General features: G+C 57.6%; 2 protein-coding genes across 5 annotated transcripts in view; one reads left to right on the forward strand and one right to left on the reverse strand.

Annotated features, from left to right (window-relative positions):
- The first annotated feature begins 101 nt into the window (after positions 1–101).
- TMEM120A (transmembrane protein 120A) lies at positions 102–7,051 on the forward strand. 2 transcript variants are annotated; one of them, XM_067705876.1, is made up of 12 exons: positions 102–1,348; positions 2,970–3,088; positions 3,346–3,462; positions 5,100–5,159; positions 5,376–5,471; positions 5,549–5,638; positions 5,848–5,913; positions 6,012–6,073; positions 6,181–6,273; positions 6,397–6,461; positions 6,554–6,622; positions 6,772–7,051. In XM_067705876.1, the coding sequence occupies exons 1-12, from the start codon at positions 1,268–1,270 to the stop codon at positions 6,808–6,810; spliced, it is 957 nt and encodes a 318-aa protein (XP_067561977.1). In that variant the 5' UTR covers positions 102–1,267; the 3' UTR covers positions 6,811–7,051. The 2 variants fall into 2 exon arrangements, with proteins under 2 accessions (XP_067561977.1, XP_067561976.1); XM_067705875.1 differs by having other exon boundaries at positions 104–1,348; positions 6,697–7,051.
- Positions 7,052–7,176: 125 nt separating this feature from the next.
- The window catches only part of POR (cytochrome p450 oxidoreductase), a 58,506-nt gene continuing 40,890 nt past the window's right edge, over positions 7,177–24,792 (reverse strand). For 2 of the 3 annotated variants that reach the window (XM_067705855.1, XM_067705854.1), the window contains 14 exons: positions 19,510–19,558; positions 15,760–15,888; positions 14,057–14,206; positions 13,451–13,575; positions 12,964–13,053; positions 12,488–12,586; positions 11,342–11,458; positions 11,117–11,235; positions 9,106–9,287; positions 8,800–8,949; positions 8,181–8,451; positions 7,948–8,093; positions 7,787–7,872; positions 7,177–7,686 (listed from right to left, as the gene is read on the reverse strand). In XM_067705855.1, the coding sequence (XP_067561956.1) occupies positions 7,542–7,686; positions 7,787–7,872; positions 7,948–8,093; positions 8,181–8,451; positions 8,800–8,949; positions 9,106–9,287; positions 11,117–11,235; positions 11,342–11,458; positions 12,488–12,586; positions 12,964–13,053; positions 13,451–13,575; positions 14,057–14,206; positions 15,760–15,888; positions 19,510–19,558 (1,858 nt within the window). In that variant the 3' untranslated portion in view covers positions 7,177–7,541. The remainder of the gene's footprint in view (positions 7,687–7,786; positions 7,873–7,947; positions 8,094–8,180; positions 8,452–8,799; positions 8,950–9,105; positions 9,288–11,116; positions 11,236–11,341; positions 11,459–12,487; positions 12,587–12,963; positions 13,054–13,450; positions 13,576–14,056; positions 14,207–15,759; positions 15,889–19,509; positions 19,559–24,792) is intronic. The other variant, XM_067705853.1, reaches the window with a different exon arrangement.

Consider the following 24,792-nt stretch of genomic DNA (forward strand, 5'->3'; position numbering starts at 1 on the left):
TTCTTCCCAGGTTCCTCATTTGTGCTAGCACAGGAGGTGCTCAGACTCAGCGAGAACCCCCATCCCTGGGGCATCGTGGACCCACCCCCACTGCCAAGCTCAGCCTTGGCTCAGGCCGCAGGCTACACAGCTTTGAGAGGCTCCTGGCACAAGGGTATACCCTCGCCTCATCCCCAGTTTCAGCATCCCTACTGCTCCATCACCTGTACAGATGTCCTTTCCTTGCTCCTCACTCATTTCTGCCTGGCTGTGTTCACCAAGAAGAGACTCTCACCCTCCCATCCCTCACAACCAGGTTTCTAGAAATTCCTCGGGTCTCAAAAGGAATTTTCCTCTGACTGCGCTTCTGAGTGCTGGCAGCACCCACAGAACGGGCCTGGAGTCAGGAGACAAGGGGACTGATGGAGAATTTAATATGTCGGTCCACGTTCATCCAGCAAACATTCCCTGACACCTGGGCAGGGCTGAGGACATACAGGTGAACGCCATGTTGCCTCCTAGGACTCTTTGCAGAGGGTTAAAGTAGCACTCCCCCGTGCCCCAACAGGAGCCCACGCCCTCAAAGAGTGGGGTTTTGCCAGAGGGGTAAGGGCTTTTCAGGCAGTGCAGCCTTTAGTCGGGACTTGAACTGGAACAGAGCCTGGGATGGCTGCAGAGCGATGGCTTAGGGACCTCCTGGCAGGAAGGGCAGAGCCATTGGAAAGTGTTCAGCAGGGACATGGTGGGGATTCGCCTTGTGTTTTAGTCAGGGCAGTCTGGTGGGTGTGGTAAGGGACACTAGCGGTGAACTTGGAGACAGGGAGACAGTAAAGGGGCCCTTGTAAAAATCCAAGCGAGATAAGAGGCTTGGAATCCCCTCCCTGCCAAAGAGCAGCTTCCCAAGGGGGAAAGTGTTTGAGGCAGGTGGCACCTCCCTGGGCCTTGGTTTACTCCCTGCCTGACAGGCAAGGACACTGCTGGCTGCACCACACAGTTGGCGCCACCAGGAGTGCCCCGGTTGGGGGCTGCCACCACCCTCCGAGCTGGGAGCAGCCGGGCGTAGGGCCCTCGGAGCACGTGGCCCCGCCCCCGCCCCTGGCCTGGATTGGCTCAGGCAGGGGGCGGGGCCAGCGCGGTCGCCGCTCCAGGCTTTTCCGCATTGGTGGTCGCGGCGGCTCGAGCCCGGAAGCTGACGGGGGCGGAGGCGGCGGAGGCGGAGGCGCCTCGAGCCCGCCGGGGTTGCGGCTCTGTCTTCGACTCGGCTCCTCCGGCTCACGGAACGGCAGCAATGCATCCCCCGCCTCCGGGCCCGTTGGGCGACTGCCTGCGGGACTGGGAGGAGCTCCAGCAGGACTTCCACGGTATCCAGGTAAGTGCTGATGCGGTCCCCCATTGGTTCCGAGCCATGTCTATCTGGCTCTGGGTCAAGGGTCGGTTAGCCCCGGGTCGGGCAGCGGGAGCTCGGGGTCAGGGGTCGGGGACCCTGGTGTCGCTCCCGACGGCGGCGAGGCCCCGGGTCTTGGTGTCCCCGGTTGGACCCTCCCCTCGGCCTCAAATGAATGTTCGGCAGCGGGACCTCTTCCCCGCGCGGCCGCCGCGACCCCGGAGTGACCCCACTGACCCAGGCGGACCTCCGGCCTCCCTCTGAGGCCTCGGAAAGAGGCCCCGACTCCGACCCGGTCCCCTTCCAGGAGAGTCCGAGCTGACCGGGGCTAGTCTTGTGTCAGTTACTGAGCAAATGCGCCGTGGGCGCCGGCCGGGCCGGATCGGCGAGGGGCGCCTTCCCCGCCCTCGGGCCGCGCGGTCTGGGCTGAGTGTGGCTGGGGAGCAGTCCGGGAGGCAGCCTGGCCTAGGTCGGGGTAAGTGGTGTTTAGGTGAAGTCCCTGGATGGGGGCGGGGCCCATCCAGGGTGAAGGACAGCTCCCACCAGAGACAGGACCACGTGGCTGATGCAGGGAGTGAGGGGAAAAGTGGGTGGGCCAGACCCTGCCGAGAGACCTCACGGGCGACGGGGATTGGAATCTCTCTGAGACCAGTGGGAAGCCAAGGGAGGAATCGTCTGGATCTGGCTGCTGTGGGCCACTGTGCTGTTCTGTGGGAAGGCAGACAGGAGAGCGTGGTGGCTGGGGGTAGGCCGAGGTTGCCCCTCCTGGGCATGAGAAACAAGACCCAGGCAGGGTAGAGCCCAGGTCAGCTGGGCACTTGGTCAGGACTTTGCCTCTCCTGGACTGGTTCCAGCCCTTTCCTGTCCACGTTGAAGCCTGACTGCCCCTGGCCTGGCCAAGCTGCTGCCATTAGTGCTTCCCAGCTTGGTCACCACTGTCCTGGCCTCAGCCTCTGCCTGACGTTCCTCACACTGCTCCTTGCCCCAGCTCTAGGCTGTTCCTTCTCAAGACTTACCCATTGGGGCAAAGTGCTCTGGGAAGTCTTGGGTCAAAGGTGTTGGGGGAAGAGTAGAAGAATGGTCTTATAGCAAGAGGTCCAAGGGCTAAAGCCTGATGACCTTTACTCTGGGAGGAAGATGCTGGGAGTACCAGAGCAGCAGGTATCTTGGACAACCTCATCTTCCCCTGCACTTGCAGGCTATCTGGGCAGGAGGATCTGAGCGGGCCAGGGATGGCTTTAGGTAGCCTGCTTGGGCCAGAAGGTAGACCCGTGAGCCTAGAATCCGGATTCAGGACAGGCCAGAGAGGGGTGGGAACAACTAGTAGATGGGCTGAGGCTAAGAAAAGCTTCAGAGAACTCCCCTGTTTCTGGGAGAGCGGTACTGTGGGGGCTTCTGGGCTTACAGGGAGACCCCTGCCTCCTTGCCTGCCTTGGAGAGAGAGTACCCTCAGGGAGTTCCCTGGGCTGGCACAGCTGGCTGTCTCCTTTCCTGCTGAGACCCTCCCAAGGAGCCCTGGAGGAGTCCATGCCCCACCTCCTTCCCAGCAGGCTCTGGCTCGGGAGCCCACTAGCCAGCCTGAGCCTTACCCCGACCTGGTTCTCAGGAGACCCACCGGCTGTACCGCCTGAAGCTGGAGGAGCTGACCAAGCTGCAGAACAACTGTACCAGCTCCATCACTCGGCAGAAGAAGCAGCTCCAGGAGCTGGCCCTTGTCCTGAAGAAGTTAGGACCTGTCCCCATATACTCCCCCATGCCCTCCCATACCTCATCATACCCACCCCCCCATACCCTGTGGCCTCGGACTGGGGGTGGGTGTGTGACCTGGTGGGGTAGAGAGCTGGCACTGACTCCCAGATGTCCCTGGGCATGGCTTCTCCCCTCTCTGGGTTGCATTTGCTCTCCTGCCGCGCAGGTGTCAGGTGTGATTCACACGTGGGGGTCCCCTGTTCTGACTCTGGCTTCTGTGGCCGCACCTGCAGATGTAAACCCTCCCTCCCGTCAGAGGCCGAGAAAGCTGCGCAGGAGCTGGAAAACCAGATCAAGGAGCGCCAAGGCCTTTTCTTTGATATGGAGGCCTACTTGCCCAAGCAGAATGGGTGAGGTTCCTCCCCCAGCTCAGTTCACAGCCATTTCTGAGAGGGAGGCCTGAAGCGCCGTCTTCCTCTGCTTGGCTTCCTGCACCCACTCTGGGCTGACCAGTGAGACACAGTCCTAGCTCAGGGACAGCCTGAGTGACAGTGACAGCTCACTGCAATGAGTGCTTTGTGAGGGAAGTATAGGGAATGGGGGGAGCACAGTGAGGGGTACCTAACCACTTGGGAGGTCGGAGAAAGCCTCCTGGAGTAGGTGATGCCTGAGCTGAGTCATAAGGATAAAGAGGAGTGAGCCAGGCAGACATGGGAAGGCGGAAATAGTAGGTGTCACGGCCATAGCTCGCAGTAGGAGGTGAGAGGTTGCGATGAGACCAGAGGGGGAGCCAGCCTGCAGAGCTTCCCTCTGGCCCAGTGGGCAGGGGAGAGTGACAGGTCAGTCATGCACTTAGATCAGCTGCAGACACAGCAGAGGACATGGCAGAAGCCTAGGTTTAGGGAAAACAATCCCGCAGAGACCCCAGGCAGCAAGACACCTGGGAGAGAGCGTGTTCCAGAAGGCAAGGAAGGGAGGCCTGGCCAGTAGCCTCCGATCAGTTGGCCCGGGGCAGCGTGGGAGGCAGTCAGATGCAATGCAGAAGGGGAAATGTTTCCTGGAAGTCAGGGTGACCTTGGAGAGAACCGCTTCACAGGAGCATAGGGGTGGAAGTTGATACTGGGGATGACAGAAGAGCTGAGGATAAGCCAAGTTTAGGCCTTGCTTCAGAAGCTTGGCTGTGAGTGGAAGGAGAAACTGGCAACGAGAAACCGGTGGCTAGGACTTGGCATGAGAGTTGAGGAGTGGCTTGTGTTTGGGTGTGTGGGTGTAAGTTTGTACATAGGAAAGACTTGAGCATATCTACCTGCTGAGAGGTGGGCCAGCAGAGGGAGAGACCCAGAAGAGGTGCCCTAAACAATGGAGGGAAGTCCCTGGGGAGGTGGGAAAGGGTGGGTGTAGGCCCTTGTTTTCTGGGATGGGGGGGTGCAGAGATGAGGGTGAGGAGGCAGGCAGGGGAGATGTCACCTGCCCGGACGGGGACAGGTTGGAGGATTTGGGAGAGGGTTGGACAAGGCCACTGCTGAGAATGGGAGAGGGAGCCCGTGGCGATGCTGAGAGGCAGCCTGGTCCCAGTCCCCGCTGTGCCCCATAATCTCTTCGCTGCCTCAGGCAAGTCCCTGAACCCCTCTGAGCCTGTGCATACGGCTCGAGTGTGAACAAGAGCCCCTGTGGGAACAGCTGCTTAACACGACTGTAGCTTTCAGTCACCTCACGGAGTTCCTCTGGCAGAGAAGGACGAGACAAGCTTAGATGGTGGGGTGATGGCAATGCAAGGATTGGCAAGAAAGTGGTTCCGTGTTATGGAGGAGGGCTTGGTGACTCAGCTGGCTCGGGAAGGGACCAGGGTCAGGAGGGCCTGGGAGCCTCAGTGAGGGAGAGGGTCCTTGTGGGTGGGAGACTGGGCGCTCAGGGGTCAGAATATAGCCAGGGTTTCCGAGGAGGCCCTTTTGGGTTGGGAGGAGGGTGGTGTGGTCACAGGTGTGGGTTGCTGCAGCGGACTTGGGGCTGAAGGCTACCTCTCCTCACCTGGTGTTCCCTCCCCCAGGTTGTATCTGAGCCTGGTTCTGGGCAATGTCAACGTGACACTCCTGAGCAAGCAGGCTAAGTAATTTGTTGTCGTGGGCGGGGTCTCAACCCTACTCCCCGTCCCCTGCCCCAGGCCCCTTCCAGTGTGCCCCAGCTTCCCTGGCTAAGCTTGGGGTTCAGGGGCTGCTCCCCCATGCTGGCCCCAAGCCACCACAGCAGTGTGTCCAGAGGCGTGGGTGGGCCCTGCCATCATCCCAGCCTGTCCCATGAGTGTGTACCCCTCGCTCCTCCCCAGGTTTGCCTACAAAGACGAGTACGAGAAGTTCAAGCTCTACCTCACCATCATCCTCATCCTCATCTCCTTCACCTGCCGCTTCCTCCTCAACTCCAGGTGGGTGTCCTGCTGCACGGGGCTGGACCCTGTGCCCTCTCCAGGCTCTGGCACCAACCTTCTGTACCCCTCCCTAGGGTGACAGACGCTGCCTTCAACTTCCTGCTGGTCTGGTATTATTGCACCCTGACCATCCGTGAGAGCATCCTCATCAACAACGGCTCCCGGTGGGCGAGGGCTGGAGCCTGGCTCCTGGGGGTGGGGGGTGGGGGGAGTGACACTGGAGCTGCCCTAGAAAGCGGGGTGGGGGCGGCGGGTGCCGTGGCCCTCTGAGAAGCGGGAACTGGCTGGGGTACTGGTTTCTTCCCACTTCCTGTCCCGGAGCACTGATCCTGGGGGCTGAGGGGACAGGAGTGACGGTGGCTTCCTGACGCAGGATCAAAGGCTGGTGGGTTTTCCATCATTACGTGTCCACGTTCCTGTCAGGAGTCATGCTGACATGGTGAGTGGCCCAGCTTGGTCCTAGGGTCTCCGGGGGAGCCGGGGCAGGGAGAGGTGGCATCCCCGAGCCCTGACCCCTTCCTCTGCTCTCTGCCTTAGGCCCGAGGGCCTCATGTACCAGAAGTTCCGGAACCAGTTCCTGTCCTTCTCCATGTACCAGAGTGAGTGTCTCAGAGGTCCTGCTGAGCTTGGGACCGGCCCCCCCTAGGAGGGGCGGGGAAAGAGACTTGGGACTCCAGCCCAGTCCTGATGTCCCCCCCCCCTCCAGGCTTCGTGCAGTTCCTCCAGTATTACTACCAGAGCGGCTGTCTGTACCGCCTGCGGGCCCTGGGCGAGAGGCACACCATGGACCTCACTGTGGGTGAGTCGGGCGTGGCCGCCCCTCTCTGGAATCCTGACGGGGGAGCTGGAAGGGCAAAGTCCTTTCCTCTTGACCTGGGCCTGAGTGATGGGGTCATCTCTGTCCTGGTTGTGGTCCCTGCAGAGGGCTTCCAGTCCTGGATGTGGCGGGGCCTCACCTTCCTGCTGCCCTTCCTCTTCTTTGGACACGTAAGTTGTACCTCTGTCCCTGTCCATCGGGCTGTCTGTCCCCAGCTCTGATTCGAACAGGGACTGTGTGTAAAAACCGCCCTCCCTCCCAGTTCTGGCAGCTTTTCAACGCGCTGACGTTGTTCAACCTGGCCCGGGACCCCGAGTGCAAGGAGTGGCAGGTGAGCCGGGCCCCTGGAGAGGACGCCGGGAGGGCCGGGCCTGGCTTCTCTCCTGACCCCGATTCCTCCCCCAGGTGCTCATGTGTGGCTTCCCCTTCCTCCTCCTCTTCCTTGGCAATTTCTTCACCACCCTGCGGGTTGTACACCAGAAGTTCCACAACCAGCAGCACGGGAGCAAGAAAGAATGAGGCTGGGCCTTCCCTGCCTGCTGGCACAGCCCTCTACGGCACCCCCGGCCTGGAAGGGGCTTCTGAACCCCATGTGTTGAGGGGGTGGGGGCTCCTCTCGTCTGGGAGGGTCTGTCTGCTCTTCCCTGGGTTTTGTGGGCTCTGTGGGCCCTGAAGGCGGCGCTGGAGAGGAAGACCCGGGCCTGTGTCCCCGCCTGTGGGAGCCGGGGGCCAGCGACCTCAATAAAGGGTGAGAGGCTCAGAGTGGCTCGGTGTGTGTTCTCCTGCTGGTAAGACAGGGGTCTTGGGGTTCCTGAGGTCTCTCTGGGGTCTGAATTAAGGAGTCCTGGTGGAGGCCCCAGATCTATGCAAGTAATACCTGGCAAATACAGAAAACAGAACTTTATTCCAAGGGCCAGAGGTTATTTAAAATTATTTACACTCATTGAAAATCACGGGGAGGGGCCAGGCCCCACTCAGCTGAGAGGAGGAGCCCCTCCTGTTCAGCCAGCGAGGGCCCGAGGTGTTCACGGAGCATCAGCCCGGTCACCCGTAGCCACGCCCCCTGGGGCTGGCGGGTCCGAGGGTACAGCTCAGGCCTGGAGCAGTCTCTGTCAGTCACTGGGCCTGCCTCCTGTGGCAGGGCCAGCAGAACCCAGCTAGGCGACTGGCAGAGGGGAGCGAGGAAAGCGATCACGTTGGGGAGCGAGTCTGTAGGGCGTGCAGAGCAGAGCAAGGCGGCCCGGGTGCTCCTAGCTCCACACGTCCAGGGAGTAGCGGCCCTTGGTCATCAGCTTCTTGACATAGTCCACGGCCTGGGCGTGCTCCATGGCCCCCTGCTCGGCCACGATGTCGTAGAAGGTGTTCTGCACGTCCCTCGCCATGTTCCGAGCGTCCCTGGGGGCGGGAAGGAGGTGGCACTGGGGGCTGGGCAGGGGTCCCCCTCCCCCCATGGGCAGGTAGGCCCTGTCCCCACCCCGCCTCTGCCCTCACTCACCCACAGACGTAGATGTGGGCGCCCCCGTCGTGGATCAGCTTCCAGAGGTGCTCCCTGTCCCTCTTCAGCAAGTGCTGCACGTAGACCTGGGGGTGGGGGCACATGTGAGGAGGGCTGGTCACACCACCCTCCGCCCTGCGGGGCCCTGCCCGCGGCCTCACCTTCTGGGGCTGCTCCCGGGAGAAGGCCACGTTGAGCTGGGTGAGGGCGCCGTCCTGGTGGAGCTTGGCCAGCTCCTCGCGGTACAGGTAGTCCTCGTCAGAGCGGCGGCAGCCGTAGTAGAGCAGCGTCTCCCCCACCTCCTTGCCTGGGGCAGCAGCAGTCAGGGGAATGTGGGACGCCGGTCCCGCCCCCGCTGCCCGCCCGCCTGCCCGCCCAGGGCCCGTACACTCACCCTGCTGCCTCAGCCAGGCCCGCTCCTGGACGAAGCCTATGAAGGGGGCAACCCCGGTGCCGGGGCCCACCATGATGACAGGTACGGTGGCCTTGAAGGGCAGGCGGAACTGGGACTTGCGCACGAACATGGGCACCAGGGCCCTGTGGCCGTTCTCCCCGGAGGGCTCCTTGGCCCGCAGCCAGCTGGTGGCCACGCCCTTGTTAACGCGGCCAGACTGGGTTTCATACTCCACAGCCACCGCACAGATGTGCACAGAGTTGGGGTGGACCTGGCGGGGCGGCAGGGTCGGAGTGAGCGTGGTGATGCCGGAGGCCCCCTCCCTCCTGCCACCTACCCTGCCGCGGGGGGTCCCTGCTCAGCGCCTCTTTACACCCTTCGCGGCGCCCAAACCTGTTCAAAGGCCCCTTCCTGGCAGCTCTCCTGACTGGCTCTCGGCACTGGGGCCGGACAGCAGTTTGCAGTCTTACAGTCCAGCCTACTGGACACACAGCCCAGGAGTCTCGAGTGAACTGCCCTGGGCACGGGGGGCAGAGCTGGGGCTGTGGCCCAGGGACCCCGGTCCCTCCAAGGAGCCAACACTATGTCTCCTATAAGCGGGCAGGCCTGGAGCCCACACCTTGGAGGACGAGGCGATGGAGTAGTAGCGGGCCTGGAGACGAGGCAGCAGCTCACACAAGTGGTCGATGGGGGGCCGCAGGGACGAGTAGTCCTGCAGGATGGCCAGGATGTGCCTTCGAGCCTCGACCACCCAGCTCAGGTACAGCTCCTGGGGAGATGCAGACGTAGGTGAGACATGGGGACCTAGGGGACAGGGCTGAAGTGGGGCCCAGGCAGCCTGGGGAATGGCCCGGGGGTGCTGGCTGGGAGCCGCGGTGCAGGGCTGAGGCGGTGGCGGGCGCTGGGGTGTGGGTGGCAGGCCCACCTTGCCCTCGCCCGAGGAGGAGGCCATCTTGCGCAGCTGCTCCTGTTCCGAGGGCTCTGAGGCGTACTGGGCCAGCTCGTAGAGCACGTTGGTGCGGGGCGGGTTGGTGATATCCAGGTAGTAGGTGAGGGCCGTGCGGTAGGAGGTGGGGCAGGGGAACGGGTGCTTCTTGTTGGAGTCTTCTGTAGGGAGAGAGCAGGCAGGGTTCGGGGTTAGTGGCCGCCCCCGGGATGGGTGGGGTGCCACGCGATGGGGTGGGCAAAGCCTCAGGCCTGCTCTCACTGGAAGCAAGACCAGCTCTTTCTGGTCCTTCCTTGACTTTGGGGGCAAAGCCTCAGGCTTCGGCCACCCTCAAGCTTCACGCTGGACAGGTCGTCTTCATCAGAGGCAGGATATTGCCGGGGTAGGCCTGGCAGTCACTGTCCCCACCCAGGAGAATCAGCCCCTTCGGGCACCCTTCCCCTGCCAAGAGCTGCTCAGAGTCAGGGCTGTAGAGGGGGAGCTCCCCAAGTGTGTCCTGCCTGCCTGCGGGCTGGACCTGGTCCACTGTGGGGGGGTGGCGCTCCAGGCTCATGACTGTGCGATGCCAATACCGGGCCTTCAGCTGTGACAGCAGAGCTCCCTCCAGGTCGGTTTTTATGCTTGGACACATGTGGAGGTCTGTGCATGGGTCACCCAAGGGCCAAGCTATGGGGGCAGCATCCTGTACACTCAGGGGCAGCTGCTGGCACAGACCCCCCCACCAGCCCTTGCCAGGGTCCTTCCACTACCACAGTCAACAGGCTGGCTTTACTGACAGCTCCCCACAAGCAGGCTAGAGCTGGACTGGACCCAGGAGCAACTCCATCTCTTAGAGGCATGACTGCAGGGGCGTTTATTCCTGTGCACAAATGAGCCCCGTGGAACCGCGAGGCTGCCGAGCCACATGGAGAGGAGAGGGCCTGGCCCAGGACGGCTCAGGCTTTAGGGGTTTGGGTCTGTTTTGGGGAGGGGTTTGAACTTGGTACTGAAGCGTGACCTACGTACAGTGTACAAGTCACAGTGCAATGATGGATTTTCATGAACTGAAAGTCCTCGTGTGCCCAGCACCCACACCAAGTAGTAGGTGTTCCCTGCGCCCAGGCGCCCTCTTGTGTGAGCCCAGAAGCCAGGGCTCAGGCCTTGCACTACAGGGGCAGGTGTGGGCGCTTCTGCAGCCCCACTGCTGCCTCTAGTTGAGCCTCTGCAGCCCTCTCTCTAAGCAGCTCTTGGCAGTGAACGGCTCTCCACAGGGGCCCAGAGTCTCCTGGGGCAGAGGGAGCACCAACACCCCTCCTGACCCCCAGCAAGGTCCTGCCTCAGATGGCACAAGAGACATGCCCCCCAGTGCAAGAAAGGCCCACATGTGCACTACCGACCGTGAGTGCACTGCCGGCCCAGTGAGATCTGATACAAATGAGCCCCCTTTCACGCAGCTCCTCTCGAGGCTGACTCGGGAGCTGCTGAGAAGGAGCTGCCCAGGCTCAGGTCACTGAGGACAAGAGTGAGCGGGGCAGGGCCAGGCCGTGCTGGGCCCCAGGTCAGTGGGCAGCCCTGCCCCATGGTAGTGCCCCTTGCACTCTGAGCACCCTGAATGGGCCTGGAGGGCCATCAGGATTGTTGACTCGGATCCCTGGGTTCACAGGTGAGGAGACCCTGGAGCCAGAGAGGACCTTCAGCAGCCAGTTGTGGCTCTCTTCCCTGTAGGGCACGGGCTGGCTCTGTCTCCAGGCACCCGCACTCCCTCAAGGGAGTATGGCGGTGAGGGGATGGGGGAACCCCAAAAGGGAGAGTGCCAGACCCTGCAGCCACCTCTTCCCCCAGCCCTGAGTTTGTTCTACAGCCTGTAACTGGGGTCTTGGTTATGAGGGCTTCTAGGGCACCAGGCTTTAGGCCGAAGCAGAAGTTCAACCTATGGACCTTGCCAAGGGGCCCATTCCCACCAGCCACCTCAGGCCCAGGTAGGTAGGGAGGCCTGGATCCCAGGACTCACCGTCAAGATTGTTCAGGGACATGATAACGTCCAGGTCGGCACCCAGGATCTCGCCGAGCTGGTTGACCAGGGCAGAGTCGTTGGCTGGGTAAACAGCCACGTGGTCTCCAGATTCATACCTGGGGGAGATGCGAGGCTCAGGAGGAGGGTGGAAGACAGCTCTGCACCCAAACAGGAGGCCTGAGTGAAAGGTTTGAGGGTGTGGGGGGTGGCAGCAGCTGATACCTGATTTTGGAGTCTGAGATGTCTAATTCCAGGTGCATGAAGTGTCGCTCGGTTCCCTGGTTCAGCTTCCGGTTGGTGGTGACGACAGCCAAGAAGGGGTTCTTGGCGTCGAAGGGGCTGGGTGGGAAGAGCAGCTCAGTGACTGGCCAGGCCTCCAGTCTGAATCTTCCCACCCCAAGGGACACTTCTGGCCACACAGGACACAGGAAACATCAGAGCTGGCCTCCAAGGGTCACGAGGACACCTCTCCAATTAGGTAGTGGCCTTTCCCAGCCTAATCCACAGCGGTGCTCCTGGCAACCCGCAAGGGGGTACAACTAGGCTATCAGTGTCCCCTCTTACAGACACGGAAACTGAGGCTGGTCCCTAAAAACCTGGGGGACCCTCCACACTCTGCACACGTTGGTGAGCAGAGCACAAGGAGGGCCAGGCCCTTGAAGGTGGCTCCCCAGGACGGAAGGGGCCTGGGTTCCGAGTGACTGTGGAGCAAAGCCCCCTCCCCAACGTGCCCAGGACTGTACGTGAGCAGGAGAGAGGCTTTCACTCTGTGAAGCCACTGAAATGTCGGGCTTTCCGGCTACAGCTGCAGCAGGGCTGCTGGTCTCAAAGCCTGGTGGTTCTAGGAGGTTTTTCCTGGGCGGCTCCAGCAGGATTCTGGGTGGCACCCAGGGGCAAGTCAGGGGCCCCAGAGAAGAACACTATGTTTCTGGACATATGTTCAGACGTCAAGGCAGATTTTTAAGGAAGCGAGCCCTTTTGCCCAAGTTCCACCTAGACCCAGAGCTGAACTCACTGTCCTGGTCCAGGGACTGGTGGGTACCCCCCACCCCAGGGTATTTACAGGGAAAATGAAGTACAAGCTGAGCAAGGGCCAGTCTCCCCAAGGCCACGCCCTGGGCGGAGGGACCGCTGGGAGCGGAGTGGAGGGGTCCCCAGGGCCCCGGGGTCAGAGCAGCCTCCGATCTCTCTCTGCTCCAGGCCTCACGCCCTCCTGTGCGGTGGAGATGGAAATGGAGGTGCCCTCACCCGGGCCCACTCCTGGATGTAGGGGTAAGGAAGCCCCACAGGACAGGGCCTGGGAGGACAGGCCCTGCGGGGACGCACAGGACAGGCAGCTGTCCGGCCCCAGCCACGCTCTCTACTCACGGTTTCTGGTTCTCATAGCTCTTCAGGCGGCCCATTTCGCCCACGTACACCTTGGCCGCGTCTATGTCTGTGTGGACCACAAGCTCATACTGGCGAATGCTGCAAAGGGGAGACGCAGGGTGAGGCGGGGGGCGGGAGGGGGCCGGGTCCCAAGGAGAGAGTGAGGCTGTGAGGCGATGGGACGTGCGGCGAGGGCTGCGGGGCCAGACGTGACCCTCAAGGAAGGAGACGCGTGAGCATGGGAGGCAGGAGGGGCCAGCACAGCGTGCTCGGAGGGCGGGTCGGCCCGTCAGCAGGCCCGAGGCTCTGCCCTGAGGAGGCCAGGAAGCCCGCCCTGACCGTCACCTGCAGGCACAGCCCAAGCGCTTAGGCCCGCGCCCCTGCCGCAGCCTCCTCCAGCCCCACCACACACGCCAGTCCAGTACCCCCCCTCGGCAGGCAGCACCCGAGGCCCCGGCCCACCTGCACACACTCACCTGGACTCCTCTCCAGTGGCTTCCACCCCTAAGTGCTCGCACACGGCCGGCCAGAACTGCTCTCGCCACGTGATGAAGTCCTCCTCCAGGCTGGGGACGAGAGGGGATGAGCCAGGCTCCAGATGGGGCTGCCGGGAGAGCTCGGACTCTGTCCCATCACCCCTCCAAGCTGGAGGGTTCATTTCACGCCAGCCCACCCAGTGACGTAACCCAGGGCATCAGGAAGCGTCCAGAGGGTCTGCAGTAACCACGGGAGGCCCCATCTGAGCCGGGTGAGCCGGGAGGGTGTGGATGAGCAAAGAACGTGGGGACTGGCGATGGGGGGATGGCCTTCCCTCCCCTGTGGTGAGGCGGGTCACGGAGTTGCGCTGACATCATGGCTCTGCCCTCTCCTCCTGTGCCCCGGCCAGCCCTAACCTGTAGCTCCTGACACACGACAGCCCAGGGGGGCGTGCAAGGGCGGCGGCCCTGGAGGGGGGTCACTTACTTCCCGTCGTCGTCGCCCAGCCCCAGATCAAAGATCCGCTGGGCCCCGAGCTGCTCCAGCCGCTTGTCCACATACTTGCCCATGGCGTTGAAGTGCTCATAGGTCTTGTTCCCAAGGCCAAACACCTGTGTGCATGAGGGGCCAGTGGTCAGCGGTCCCTGCCAGACACCTTGCACTGTAAGGCCCCAGAGGCGGCTTTGTTTTGGTGACCAGCAGTCCAAGCCCCTCCTCAACCACCTTGGCCTTGACCCTGGCGGCAGCAGGGGGGGTTCACCCTGCCCATTCAAGATTCTCCTTGCCCAGCCGAATCTTGGTCAGCCCACCGCCCTTCTCTTGCCTTCAGTCTCCAGTAGCACATGCTCCCGAGCAAAGTGGGGCTGGGACATGGGAGGGGGAGCTCTTGGGCCGGGCCCGGGCGCAAGACAGGGTCGCCCCATGAGCGGCCTTCCTGGGATTCCCTGCCACGAGCTCCCTACCAGGCCCTCAGCTCGAAGCCTCTGTCCTGGCACCTGGGCCTGCCCTAGCTGATCAAACGAGGTGAGAACCGGAGGAGTTCCTCTTGGACACGGGTTCCGGAGGTTGCACAAGCCCACACGGGTGACTCACCGCATACTTGACCCCAGAAAGGTCCACGTCCGTCTCCTGAAGCCAGTCATAGAAGTCCTGGGCATTGTCAGTGGGGTCCCCCTCGCCGTAGGTGGCCATGCAGAACACTGCCAGGGCGTTCTCAATCTCTGCCAGGCTGCTCAGGTCGCCCTGGGGAGACAAAGGCAGGGCCAGGCCCAGCAACCAAGACTAAGCCTGCTCCCAGCAGGGGTGCAGATGGGCGAGTCAAGGGTTCACGTGGACGGGGTGCATTTCAAGAGCAAAGGGAACAGCAGGCCCAGAAGGGCACAGGTGAGGGCCTGGGGTGTGGACAGAAGTATGCTGGGTTCTAGGCTATGGGCTGGCACTTGGAACACGGTGCCCTGGGCCACCTCCGGAGAACCTCATCATCCCACCAAGTCCCTGGGGCACAGGAGGACCTGGGCTCGCACTAATTCCTAACCAGCTGTCCGCCAACTCGAAACCCAGGTCCTAAGACAGATGGGTAGTGGTGCTCGTCCCCAGGACCGAAGGCAGGGGTGTGGAGTAGGTGGGGGATGGTTCGGTTTGGGAGATGGAGTGGCACATGTGGGAAGCAGCTCTAAGGGAAAGTTCATTTATCATGTTGTTGGAGCAGCAAGAGCCCGACATTGCCTCCCCTGCCCCGATGTCTGGCAATGACCCTTCAGGGGAGAAGCAGGAAGGCAACTCCCTGGGGCATCTTCCCAGGACTACCTGCTCCCTGCCAGCCCTGCCCCTCCTGGGTGCCTAAGGACCACTCCCCACTTCCCTGCCCACTGAGTCCACCTGGGGCCGCTGGCCTGGCTGTCTCAGAAACAGGCAAGCAGACTGCTGGAAGTTTCCTGCCCTTTGGAGAGCCACGACTGGCGAAAGAGCCGATGCGCGGAGGAGAGGTAGCAAGGCGAGCGGGTCCCCACCACCCTCAGAGGCAGGCTGGGTGCAGCTGGGGCCAGGAAGTGGGGACTGCGTCCTGCAGACAGCCCTGTGTTGGCCCGGAGGAGCCACGTGCCAAGGATGGCTGACAGGAGAAGGCGGGGAGCCTGCAGCTCCAGATGGGGGCCCTTCCCTCAATTCCTGGGCTCTCTTTGGCCCTCCCCGAGCCCACACATGCGAGTTTACAGCCTCATTTCAAAGCCCAGCTGAAGGGTTCCTGGAGATGGCTCACCCAGCACCCTCACTGCCTCTCTGTAGACGAGTCAAGGAAGGCCCTCGGTGGGCGCTCGCTCAGGGTCACACGGGCAGTCAGGGCAGAGCGGCACTAGAGCCCAGACCCCCCGATGACTCGGTCCAGCTCCCCTGGAACTGCAGTTCTCAGGTGGGGGTTGAGGGGAGATGAGAAACAGTTCCTCTCCTGACTTGCTGAGACCCTTTTCATCTTTTAAGCCACAACCAATCCACTAGGTGCCTGAGTCCCTTCTGCTGGCACCTGCCCAGCACTTGCAAAGCCTGCAGCGTGGAGAGCTTGGAAGGCTGAGCGTGAGCACTGCTGAGAGCGCACATGCGCACACCGGGGCCAGGTGTTCTTAATGTCCTTACAACTGGGGCCACCTGGCTGCTGGAACAGATGACAAGAGACGCCTATTCCTGTCTGTCCCTTTGGCTAACTCAGCCCTTTAAGCGTCTCCACGATCCAGACGTGACTTCCTTAATGCCCTGGGCTGCACTGCATGGGAGGAAGGGGGCAGGGTGCGGCAAGAGCTCACCAGGTCATACTCCTCCGGGTCTGCCGCCATGCCCCGCATCCCGTAGCGATGGGCGTCCTTGGACAAGCGGTTGGCAAACTCCTCGGCGGTCCCCGTCTGGGAGCCGTAGAACACGACAATGTTCCTGCCCTAGGGACGGCCAGACACGCGGGATCAGTGAGGGGCCAAGAGCCACAGGCTTCACTGGAGGCTCTAGGTGACCACAGGGGCAGGCAGGTCCCTCAAGGGCACCCTCTTTCCTGCCTGCTTCAGGTCCTTTCTAAGTCGCTCTGGGGCTAGCATCTCACTGCCACAGCCACTGCAGCGGATGGGGTCAGAGGCCACCTAGCTGACTTCAGTGGAGCCATCAAGATAATGCTACTCACACAAGCTGCTCAAAATCACACTGTGGGCATATTTTTAAAGGACATGTAAAAATGCAGAAATGACGTTCAGTAAAAAAAAAAAAGTGATCAAAGACTGTGTATAGCATAATCCAATTTTGTTACATATCCACTCCACATACATGTGTGTGTTTATACATATAAATGCACAGGGAAAAAGAATGGCGTGAAATATACCAAGTCTCTAAATGGGGAATCATGGGTGAGTTTTTCTGGATGTTTACAAAAGTAATGCATATGCTTTATAAAAATCTAGACAATGGGGAAAGGTACCATATAGACTGGCTCACAGGCTCTTCATCCCACCCTCCTCCTACTGTGCCCACTGCAGCAGCTCTGGAAAAGCTGGAACTCCATCCCCCAGACTGCCTCCAGCCAGGGATGCAGCAAATTAGGTCCAGCCAACTGGATGTGCTTTGCAAGATCTGGAAGGTGGAAGCAAGGCACAGGCCACCTCCCCGGTCCCTTTCTGTAGACATGAGGTTTCTCTGCGGCAGCCTTCCAGTGCCCAAAATGCCTGGAGGGGTCTCTGGCCTGGCACAGAGCCCTAACTGACAGGTACAAATGACAAAATAAAACGGAGGGACTACAATTGCTGTAAAGTGTTCTCATACCTTTTACATTTCCTGAATTTTCTACAAATCATTTTAAAATCATTTAAAAAGGTATTTTAAAATAATGCTTATGATGTCAAGGGAGCAAAAGAGGATATAAAACAGTAGCTAAATATTTATGGTAGCATCAAAATATATAAAGTACCTAGAAATAAGCCATACAAGAAACATGTGAGAAGCTACCGAGTGATAAAGGACTCAACCAAATGGAAAGGCACTCTGATTTTGCACAGGAAAACTCAACGTACAAGATGTCAGCCCTCCCTCTATCAGTACAGAAATGTAACACGATCCTAATAAAAACTTGAACAGCTCTTTTTTCATCAACAATTTGATCCTAAAAATCCTGTGGAAAAATAAGTGCGAATCCATCCACTGGAACATCATTTGGCAATAAAAGGAATGAAGTGCTGACACAGCTATAGCATGGATGAACCTTGAAGACATTACGCTAAGTGAAAGATGCCACAAAAGGCCATATACGGTATGATTCCACTTACATGAAATGTCCAGTTGCCATACAGGCAACTCTGTAGAGATAAAAAGTAGATGAATAGTTGCTTAGGGCTCAGGGTGGGGGAATGGGGAGTGACTACTTATGGGCATAGGGTTTCTTTTGGGGATGATGGAAATGTCCTAAAATGGATTGTGGTGATAGTTTGTACAACTGGGAATATATTAAAAATCACTGATGTGATTTTTAGTATATTTATTTTTTAAAATAAACTTTAAATTGGAGAACTGTATGGAATAGGAATTATATCTCAATAAAACTGCTACCTAAAATGAATGAATACGTATGAAGTAATAGCCAGGAAAACTGAAAAATAAGAGTGATGGGGAGGGAGGAAGTGCCTAGTGCTACAGATATTAAAACAAGTTATAATAATTATACAACAATGTTATAATAATTAAACAGTATGATATTGCTTATACACAGACAGCTAGATCAAAGTACCAGAACAGGAAAATACAGAACTACACTCAAATACCCATGGGAATTACATTTATGATAAAACTAGTGGGGAAAAGATGGACTTTATTACACGGAATTTAGAGAGCTGTGTAAAAAATTGTTGGACTCATACCTTACATCTTTCACCAGGATAAATTCCCAACAGATTGAATTTTAAATATGGAAAACAAAATCATAAAAATACTAGAAAAAAATATGGAAGAATTCCTTTATCTCTTTAGAGGGGGAAAGCCTTTCAAATGATGACTCAAAGTCCAGAAGTCAGAGAATAGTTAAATGGACTAAAGAACTTTAACAGGCGAAACGAACAAGTAAACACACAGTAAGCCGAATGATACACAAACTGTTAGCTGGGAGAAATATTTTTAACTCATATCACAGACGAGGGGTTAATCACCCTAATAAGTTTAAGGAGTTCCTTGAGAAAGATCAATCCCAACAGAAAAGTGGGCAAAAGATTTGAACAAAGAATCTGTAAAAAAAGAAAAGAAATGCCAGCATAACATGAAAATTTGCTTAAACTCATTCATAGGAAAAATGCAAATTAGAACTCCACAGAAATATCTTTTTTGTAACCTAGAAAACTGGCAAAATCCCAAACTTTGCTAGCAGACTCTGTTGGCAAGGCTTGGGGAGCAGGTGTTCTCACACTGCTAGTGACGGCCCCGCGGCGTGACCTCTACGGGGGTGGGGCACAATCTGGCAGTTTCTATCACAAATGCATATATCTTTTTTTTTTTTGCGGTACGCGGGCCTCTCACTGCTGTGGCCTCTCCCATTGCGGAGCACAGGCTCCGGACGCGCAGGCCCAGCGGCCATGGCTCATGCACCCAGCCGCTCCGCGGCATGTGGGATCTTCCCGGACCAGGGCACGAACCCGTGTCCCCTGCATCGGCAGGCGGACGCTCAACCACTGCGCCACCAGGGAAGCCCTGCATATATCTTTTGATCCAAAAATTCCACTTCTGGGATTTTACTGTATTTTCAAATATGCAAACTGATCTACACAGTCACAGCAGCACTATCTGTAAGAGCTAAAGATTAGAAATATTCCAAGCGCCCATCAACAAGGCAGTATTAAAACAAATTATAGTGCTTGTGGCCACACATGGAATCATCACGCAACTATAATAAAGAATGCGGGAGGTATTTTTGAATTGTTGTGAAAGGAGCTCCAAGACATACCATTAAGTGGGAAAAAAATGAAGGTCTATAGCAGTGTATGTAATATGCCACCTTTTGTGTTTAAAAAGTGTAAGTCTGTATTTGTTTTTATTATATGTGCATAGGAAAGCTCTAGAAGGATCTGTAAAATACTAAGGACAGTGATGGGTGACAGGGACAGGAGAGCTTTCCACTAAACAGTTTATGTTTTGGACTTTAACCATGTGAATGAAGCACCTGGTCATAAATTCAACACTTAAATAAACAAAAATCAAACAGATAAAGTTGTAGCTGTGCTAGGATCACAGCTATGTGAGGTTTACATATGCTCACGGACACAGCCTGGCCTGGGAGGGAGGAGATGGGGCGGCATCCGAGTCAGAGGGAGGGTCTGTTCTTACAGTTTGGTTTGTTCAAGAAGTAAACACACAAAAAGCGGAGTAAACTGTCCCAGCAACAGCAGAGCAGCCTCGAGGCTCTGGTTAGCCCAGAAAGTACGCACACAGGGAGTTGAGCCGGCTTCCCGCGTGCTTCTCCTCCCGTCCAGGGAAGCTGGCCTTCTGCTGGATGCCCCCGCACACCCACCAGGCCCGAGCACAAAGAGAAAACTCACCGTCTTCTTCATCTTTTCCACGAAGCTGCTGTCTTTGACAGAGGAGGTCCTGAAAAATAAAAGTGTCTGCTGGGCACGGGAGGCACATGGCAGCAGCGAGGGGCATTTCCAGCTCCGCCCGCTCCACTCTGTGGTGCCCCCGCCAGCAGCCGCCTTTGGTCCAGTGCCGGGGCTGGAAGAGGCAGGACCCAGGCTCCGGGGCCTGGTAAGTCCAAATCCAGCACCTCGCAGGGCCTGGGCTGACCCACCCGGGTACATGAGTTCACGAGAACGAAGGGTCAAGCTCACTCCCCGGCCGCTCACCACCCACAGCCAATGGTCCCCACCTCAAGGCAACCAGAAGTTTCCCAAATAAGATTCTGAGCGTGCTACTGCTGCGCTCTGGAACCTTCCATGGCTCCCATGACCCGCAGGAACAGGGGTGCACAAGTCCCTTCAGAACCTGTCCCAGCTTCGCCTGCCACTCCCCTCCACACACCAGCCCTCCACGATGGTCCTTAGAATTCTGTCATCACCACCGTCTCCGCCCAGAGCGTCCTCACTCCAGTTCCTCACCTGACAGACCCCTGTTCCCCACCAAGGCCCCACGTGAATAGCAAGTCTCTTGGGATTCCCAAGACACCCCCCCAGTCCTCCCCTGCCCTGGAGCCACTTTTACTTGCTCCCCTCTCTGTGACCCTGTCACCTTCTAAAGCCCTGAACTGGACGGCCTCTCCACCTCCTAGCTCTGGCCTCCTGCCCCTCCCTCTCCACTTCTGGTCCTTTCCCTTCTCTCTGTCCTTGCCCCAGGCCTGCAGAGCCATCCAAAGCAACCCAGCGAGCCTCCCCAGGGACGCTCAGGCCTAAGACAGCAAGGTGATTTACCTCTGGACGGTAAATATTTAAGACGTTTGAAACATGGCCGGCCTGAACCAAGCGACAAATCTGAACACTAAAATACCGTTGTTTCTGTTTAAAAAGACACCATCAAGGGAATGGAAGGCAAGCCCCAGCACGGGAGAAGGTGTCTGCAATGTACACGTATCTGACTGATGACTAGGGTTGAGAATATAAGAAATCCCTACAAATCGATCAGAAAAGACACATACTGCGACAGAAACATTGTCAAAAGGCTTGAACGGGTACCTTCTTAAAGAGAGCATCTAAGCAGCCAAAGAACATAGGGAAGGGTGCTCGACGTTATTAGATACCGGAGAAAAGGAAGTTAAAACCACAGTGAGATCTATCATACACCCAGTAAGAATGGCTAAAACTGAAAAGACAGACAAGATCTCAAACAAGCGAGGTTGTGGAGCAATGGGAATTCCCACACGCAGCTGGGAGAGGGCGATATGGTGACTTTGGAACGCGGCTTGGCGGTACCTCCTGTGACTCTACAGCCCAGCAATTCACTCTCTGCTACACGCCCCATAGGCTGCATTCATACCCGGGGAACGAAAGACATACATTCTTTGCTCTTTCCACTGCCTCCTGTGCACAGTAGAGTGTAACAGAGTGAAGTGCCAGCATGCACACACGCGCGCGCGCACACACACACGCACTCTCATCACAACAGCATGAAGCAATGTCTGTCAGGGCTACAGGCCTGGAGTCCGTGGAAAAACATATGTAAGTGAAGGTTTCTTTTTTCGGTACGCGGGCCTCTCACTGCTATGGCCTCTCCAGTTGCGGAGCACAGGCTCTGGACGCGCAGGCCCAGCGGCCATGGCTCACGGGCCCAGCAGCTCCGTGGCATGTGGGATCTTCCCGGACCGGGGCACGAACCCGTGTCCCCTGCATCGGCAGGTGGACTCCCAGCCACTGCGCCACCAGGGAAGCCCTGAAGGTTTCTTTTAAGGATGCCCCTGCAAAGCTGTTCAGACAGGTATTTTGTAAACATAAGGGTATCAGAAGTTTCATGTCTAAGCCCCCGCTGGGTTTTTCACTAGGTTAGTAGGTGCAGGACTAATGCTATTTTCAGGGTCTTAGCATTAAATAACATCACAGTAGGCAGCAGGGGAAGGTGAGGCCCGGTGCCCGGGTTGGCCACTCCAGCCTCCCTCCTCCGTCCTGAGGTCCCTTCGGTGCAACAGCCCCACAAGGGGCAGCAGGGAGGCAGCGGGGGGCTGGCCACCCAGGCTTTCCCACCCAGCAAGGGCCCAGCTGCACAGGAACCCAGAGCAGGCCATCCCCGACTCCCCATTTATCCCGGCATTCCTGGGCCGGCCCATCCCTAACCTCAGCAGGGCCAGGGCAGGAGCACGAATGAGCAGAGGCGCTCAGGCCTGGCCCCATCTTCCCACGCTCAGCTCCATCTTCCCACGCCCAGCTCCATCTTCCCACGCCCAGCTCCATCTTCCCACGCCCAGCTCCATCTTCCCATGCCCAGCTCCATCTTCCCATGCCCAGCTCCAACCTGCACTTCAAAGGGGTCTTGTGTCTAGCATCTTGGCCACGTGTCCAACTTCTGCCCGCACCCAGCCGCGAATGGCCACGTCTTCACTAACCCTCTAGCTGTGTGCAGACTGAACTACAACACAACCTACAACCTTGTCTGTCTGTCTGAGCACTAACACGGCGTGCTCACCAAGACACACCATCAGGAAAGGAAGCAAGGCACACGATGACGCGAATTCCACCACTGAGTAGCTTTGAATTCTGAGTCATGAGAATATATTACCCACTAAACATAAAATCAGATGTAAATCTAAACTGATGGTTAAATACCAGCAACCTAGACAAATGTTTCTGATGAAAAATCATGAGAAAAAAAGCAGGTCAAAACTAAATGCAATTTCCATTTATAGGAAACGTCTGGAATAGGCAAACCCATAGTGACGGGAGGTGGACTAGTGGTGCCAGGGGCTGGGGGGAGGGGGTGGGGAGTGACAGTGTTTCCCTTTGGGGTGATGAAAGGCTTTGAATTAGGCAGTGGTATGCCTGTACAACAGGATGACTGTACTAAAAGCCACTGAATTATACACTGTAAAATGGTGAAAGCCGTGAATTTTAAGGGGTGTGAATTTCACCTCAATTAAAAAAATGAAAACAAAGTAAATGCATTCAGTTGACACCTAAAAGGGGCCAGGCTTGAGTTTTGGAATATTCACTTATATGGAACTCTTCTTCGTCAATTTCTTGACCGTTGCCAGTTCTCCACGTGTGGACGGGCCACAGCAGATGCTCCAGGAGAAATTCAGACGACGCAAAGCCAAGCGAGAAACAAGCCAGCAAGGTAACCAATGCACCTTCCCTCACAATTGCCCTCTTCTAGGAAAAGCAGAATCTGTGTCCTTAGAAGTGGAACGCACATGATTAGTTGTTCATAGAAAAGTGGCCTGAAGAGAAACACACCAGCATCTTAAGACAGAGGACACGGGAGGGTTAGGGTAATGGGTGAGAGGGTTTCCCTAATTTTCCAAATTCTTGTTTTCTGTTACTTTTATAATTAAAAATACATTTTATAGTCAAATACACATTCAGACGTCTGAAGACAGGGGAGAGGTTGAACAGCCTAGTGCCTTGTGACGCACGCTGCTCTGTACCGAACAGCACAGACCATCACCTGATGTTCTTGTCAAATGGGAAAGGCAGGCTACAAAGTAACACAGGTGACACAATCCCATTTTTGTGTAAAAGCAAGGTACAGAAGGGTAGGTGCTGACGTGTTAAGAGCTGTTCTGTCCTCAGGTTGAGCAATTATGAGTTTTTTGTTTCTTTTTCTTGCTAATTTCTATTCCCAACTCCTCCACTCTTTTCTTTCCTACAATGAAAATGTAAGGCTTTTGTACTAAGAAGATACAAATTACTTGCTATTCTAAGAAACGCTGTGCTGTGGATATAGATGGGTTAATTTTGAAGGCTCTGGTGAGGATGACTAGAAGAGCTACACCCTGGGTAGAAACCCACATCAGAGAAGCTATTCTAAGTAAGAGAAAGGGGCCCACCGGTTCAGAATCCACCCCCCTCCACCTTCCAAATGCTCTGGCCACAGTGACCAGCCCGCCGCTCCCTGGTTCCGTTGTGCCCTTGGACCCACCACGCCGTGGCCTAGAGTGTCCTTCTTCTAACCCTTTGCCACCGACCCCTGCTTACCCCTGAAGACACTCGGCCTAAGCTCCTCTCCAAGCACCTTTCCCTGCCGCTCAGACATAAGGTTGTTTGTCACCGTCTTCAGTACGTCTTCAGGAACTCCATCCAGGCGCTTGTCTCAGCGTATTCTCATTGCTCAACTTGAGGCCTGGGTTTCACAATCTGGGGGGAGCTATCTGTGTAACTCTTTGCAATCAGCACGGTGCCCGGCACTCAGCACACGACGTTGTATGGGCTTCTCGGGCGGTCAGTCCTGAGTCTCTGCCCAACAGAAGGTTGGCTGAGGCGGCCTGGAGGCCTTTGGAGGCTCCCCTGTCCACCTGAGAGGGTCTGACGTCAGTAGAAAAGCTCTCTTTTCTCAAAGGGCAGAGGTTTCCTCAGAAGCTACATCTGAGCAGATTTGGGGCCTTGCTGAAGAAAGGGACCAGAGGGACCTGCACCACCCAGGGAGCGCCCGGTTGCCCTTTCTCCATCTCCGGTGACGTGTGCACTGGGCGGTGCCGAGGGCATGAGACTAAATGAGGCAGCCTCCACCTTCCAAGGGCCCATCGCCAGGCTGGAGAAAGAGCCCGGGAGAATCACGGAGGAAGGGGAGGGGCCGCACACCAGGAGCAGAGACTTGGGTTCAAATTCTGGTTCTGCCACCAAATGGGCCTGTGACTGGACAAGTCGGGCCTCTTGAGGCCTCAGGTTCCTCTATGGAAAACACTGCATCTCGGCGTCTGCAGTCACCCCATGGTCGCACTCAGCACCTGGAACTTGTTTAGCTCTCGAGGATACGGAGGGCAGAAGAAAGCTGTCTGGGTCACTCTGTGATTTCAACAGGGTGAGGTGTGCGAAGACCAAATGGACGGAGCGGATGCCATGCCACGGGGTTTCTGAGGGAGCAGGCACTGCGGCCGAAGAACCCAGGAAAGGCCTTGCGGAAGAGCTGGGCTCTATTCTCAGAGAGGAAAATGGCTCCCAGGAGGGAAAGCCGTGGCAGCCGGCAGCTGAGGGGCTGCTGGATGAGACCCAAGCAGCGGGTGGGAGCTGAGCTCTGGGGAGGAGGTCTGGGGGGCGCCCACGCAGCTGCACGGGGCGGACGATCCAGGCCGGCAGCAAGGGCGGGGGGGGGCCCTCCACGCAGGTCTCACTGGGGGTGTCAGAGGGCGGGCAGGAGGTGCTAGGGCCCCCCGCCCCCAGGGGAAGGGTGCTCCTGAGAAGGGCATG

Source organism: Pseudorca crassidens, chromosome 15 (genome assembly GCF_039906515.1).
Source record: "Pseudorca crassidens isolate mPseCra1 chromosome 15, mPseCra1.hap1, whole genome shotgun sequence".
Lineage (NCBI taxonomy): Eukaryota > Metazoa > Chordata > Mammalia > Artiodactyla > Delphinidae > Pseudorca > Pseudorca crassidens.

Bases quoted from the DNA above. Each gene is read 5' to 3' on its own strand.
- TMEM120A (XM_067705875.1), top strand. From the start codon at position 1,268: ATGCATCCCCCGCCTCCGGGCCCGTTGGGCGACTGCCTGCGGGACTGG. The intron at 3,089-3,345 runs GTTAGGACCTGT...CCGCACCTGCAG, and splicing joins CTGGCCCTTGTCCTGAAGAA to ATGTAAACCCTCCCTCCCGT. The intron at 5,914-6,011 runs GTGAGTGGCCCA...TCTCTGCCTTAG, and splicing joins TCAGGAGTCATGCTGACATG to GCCCGAGGGCCTCATGTACC.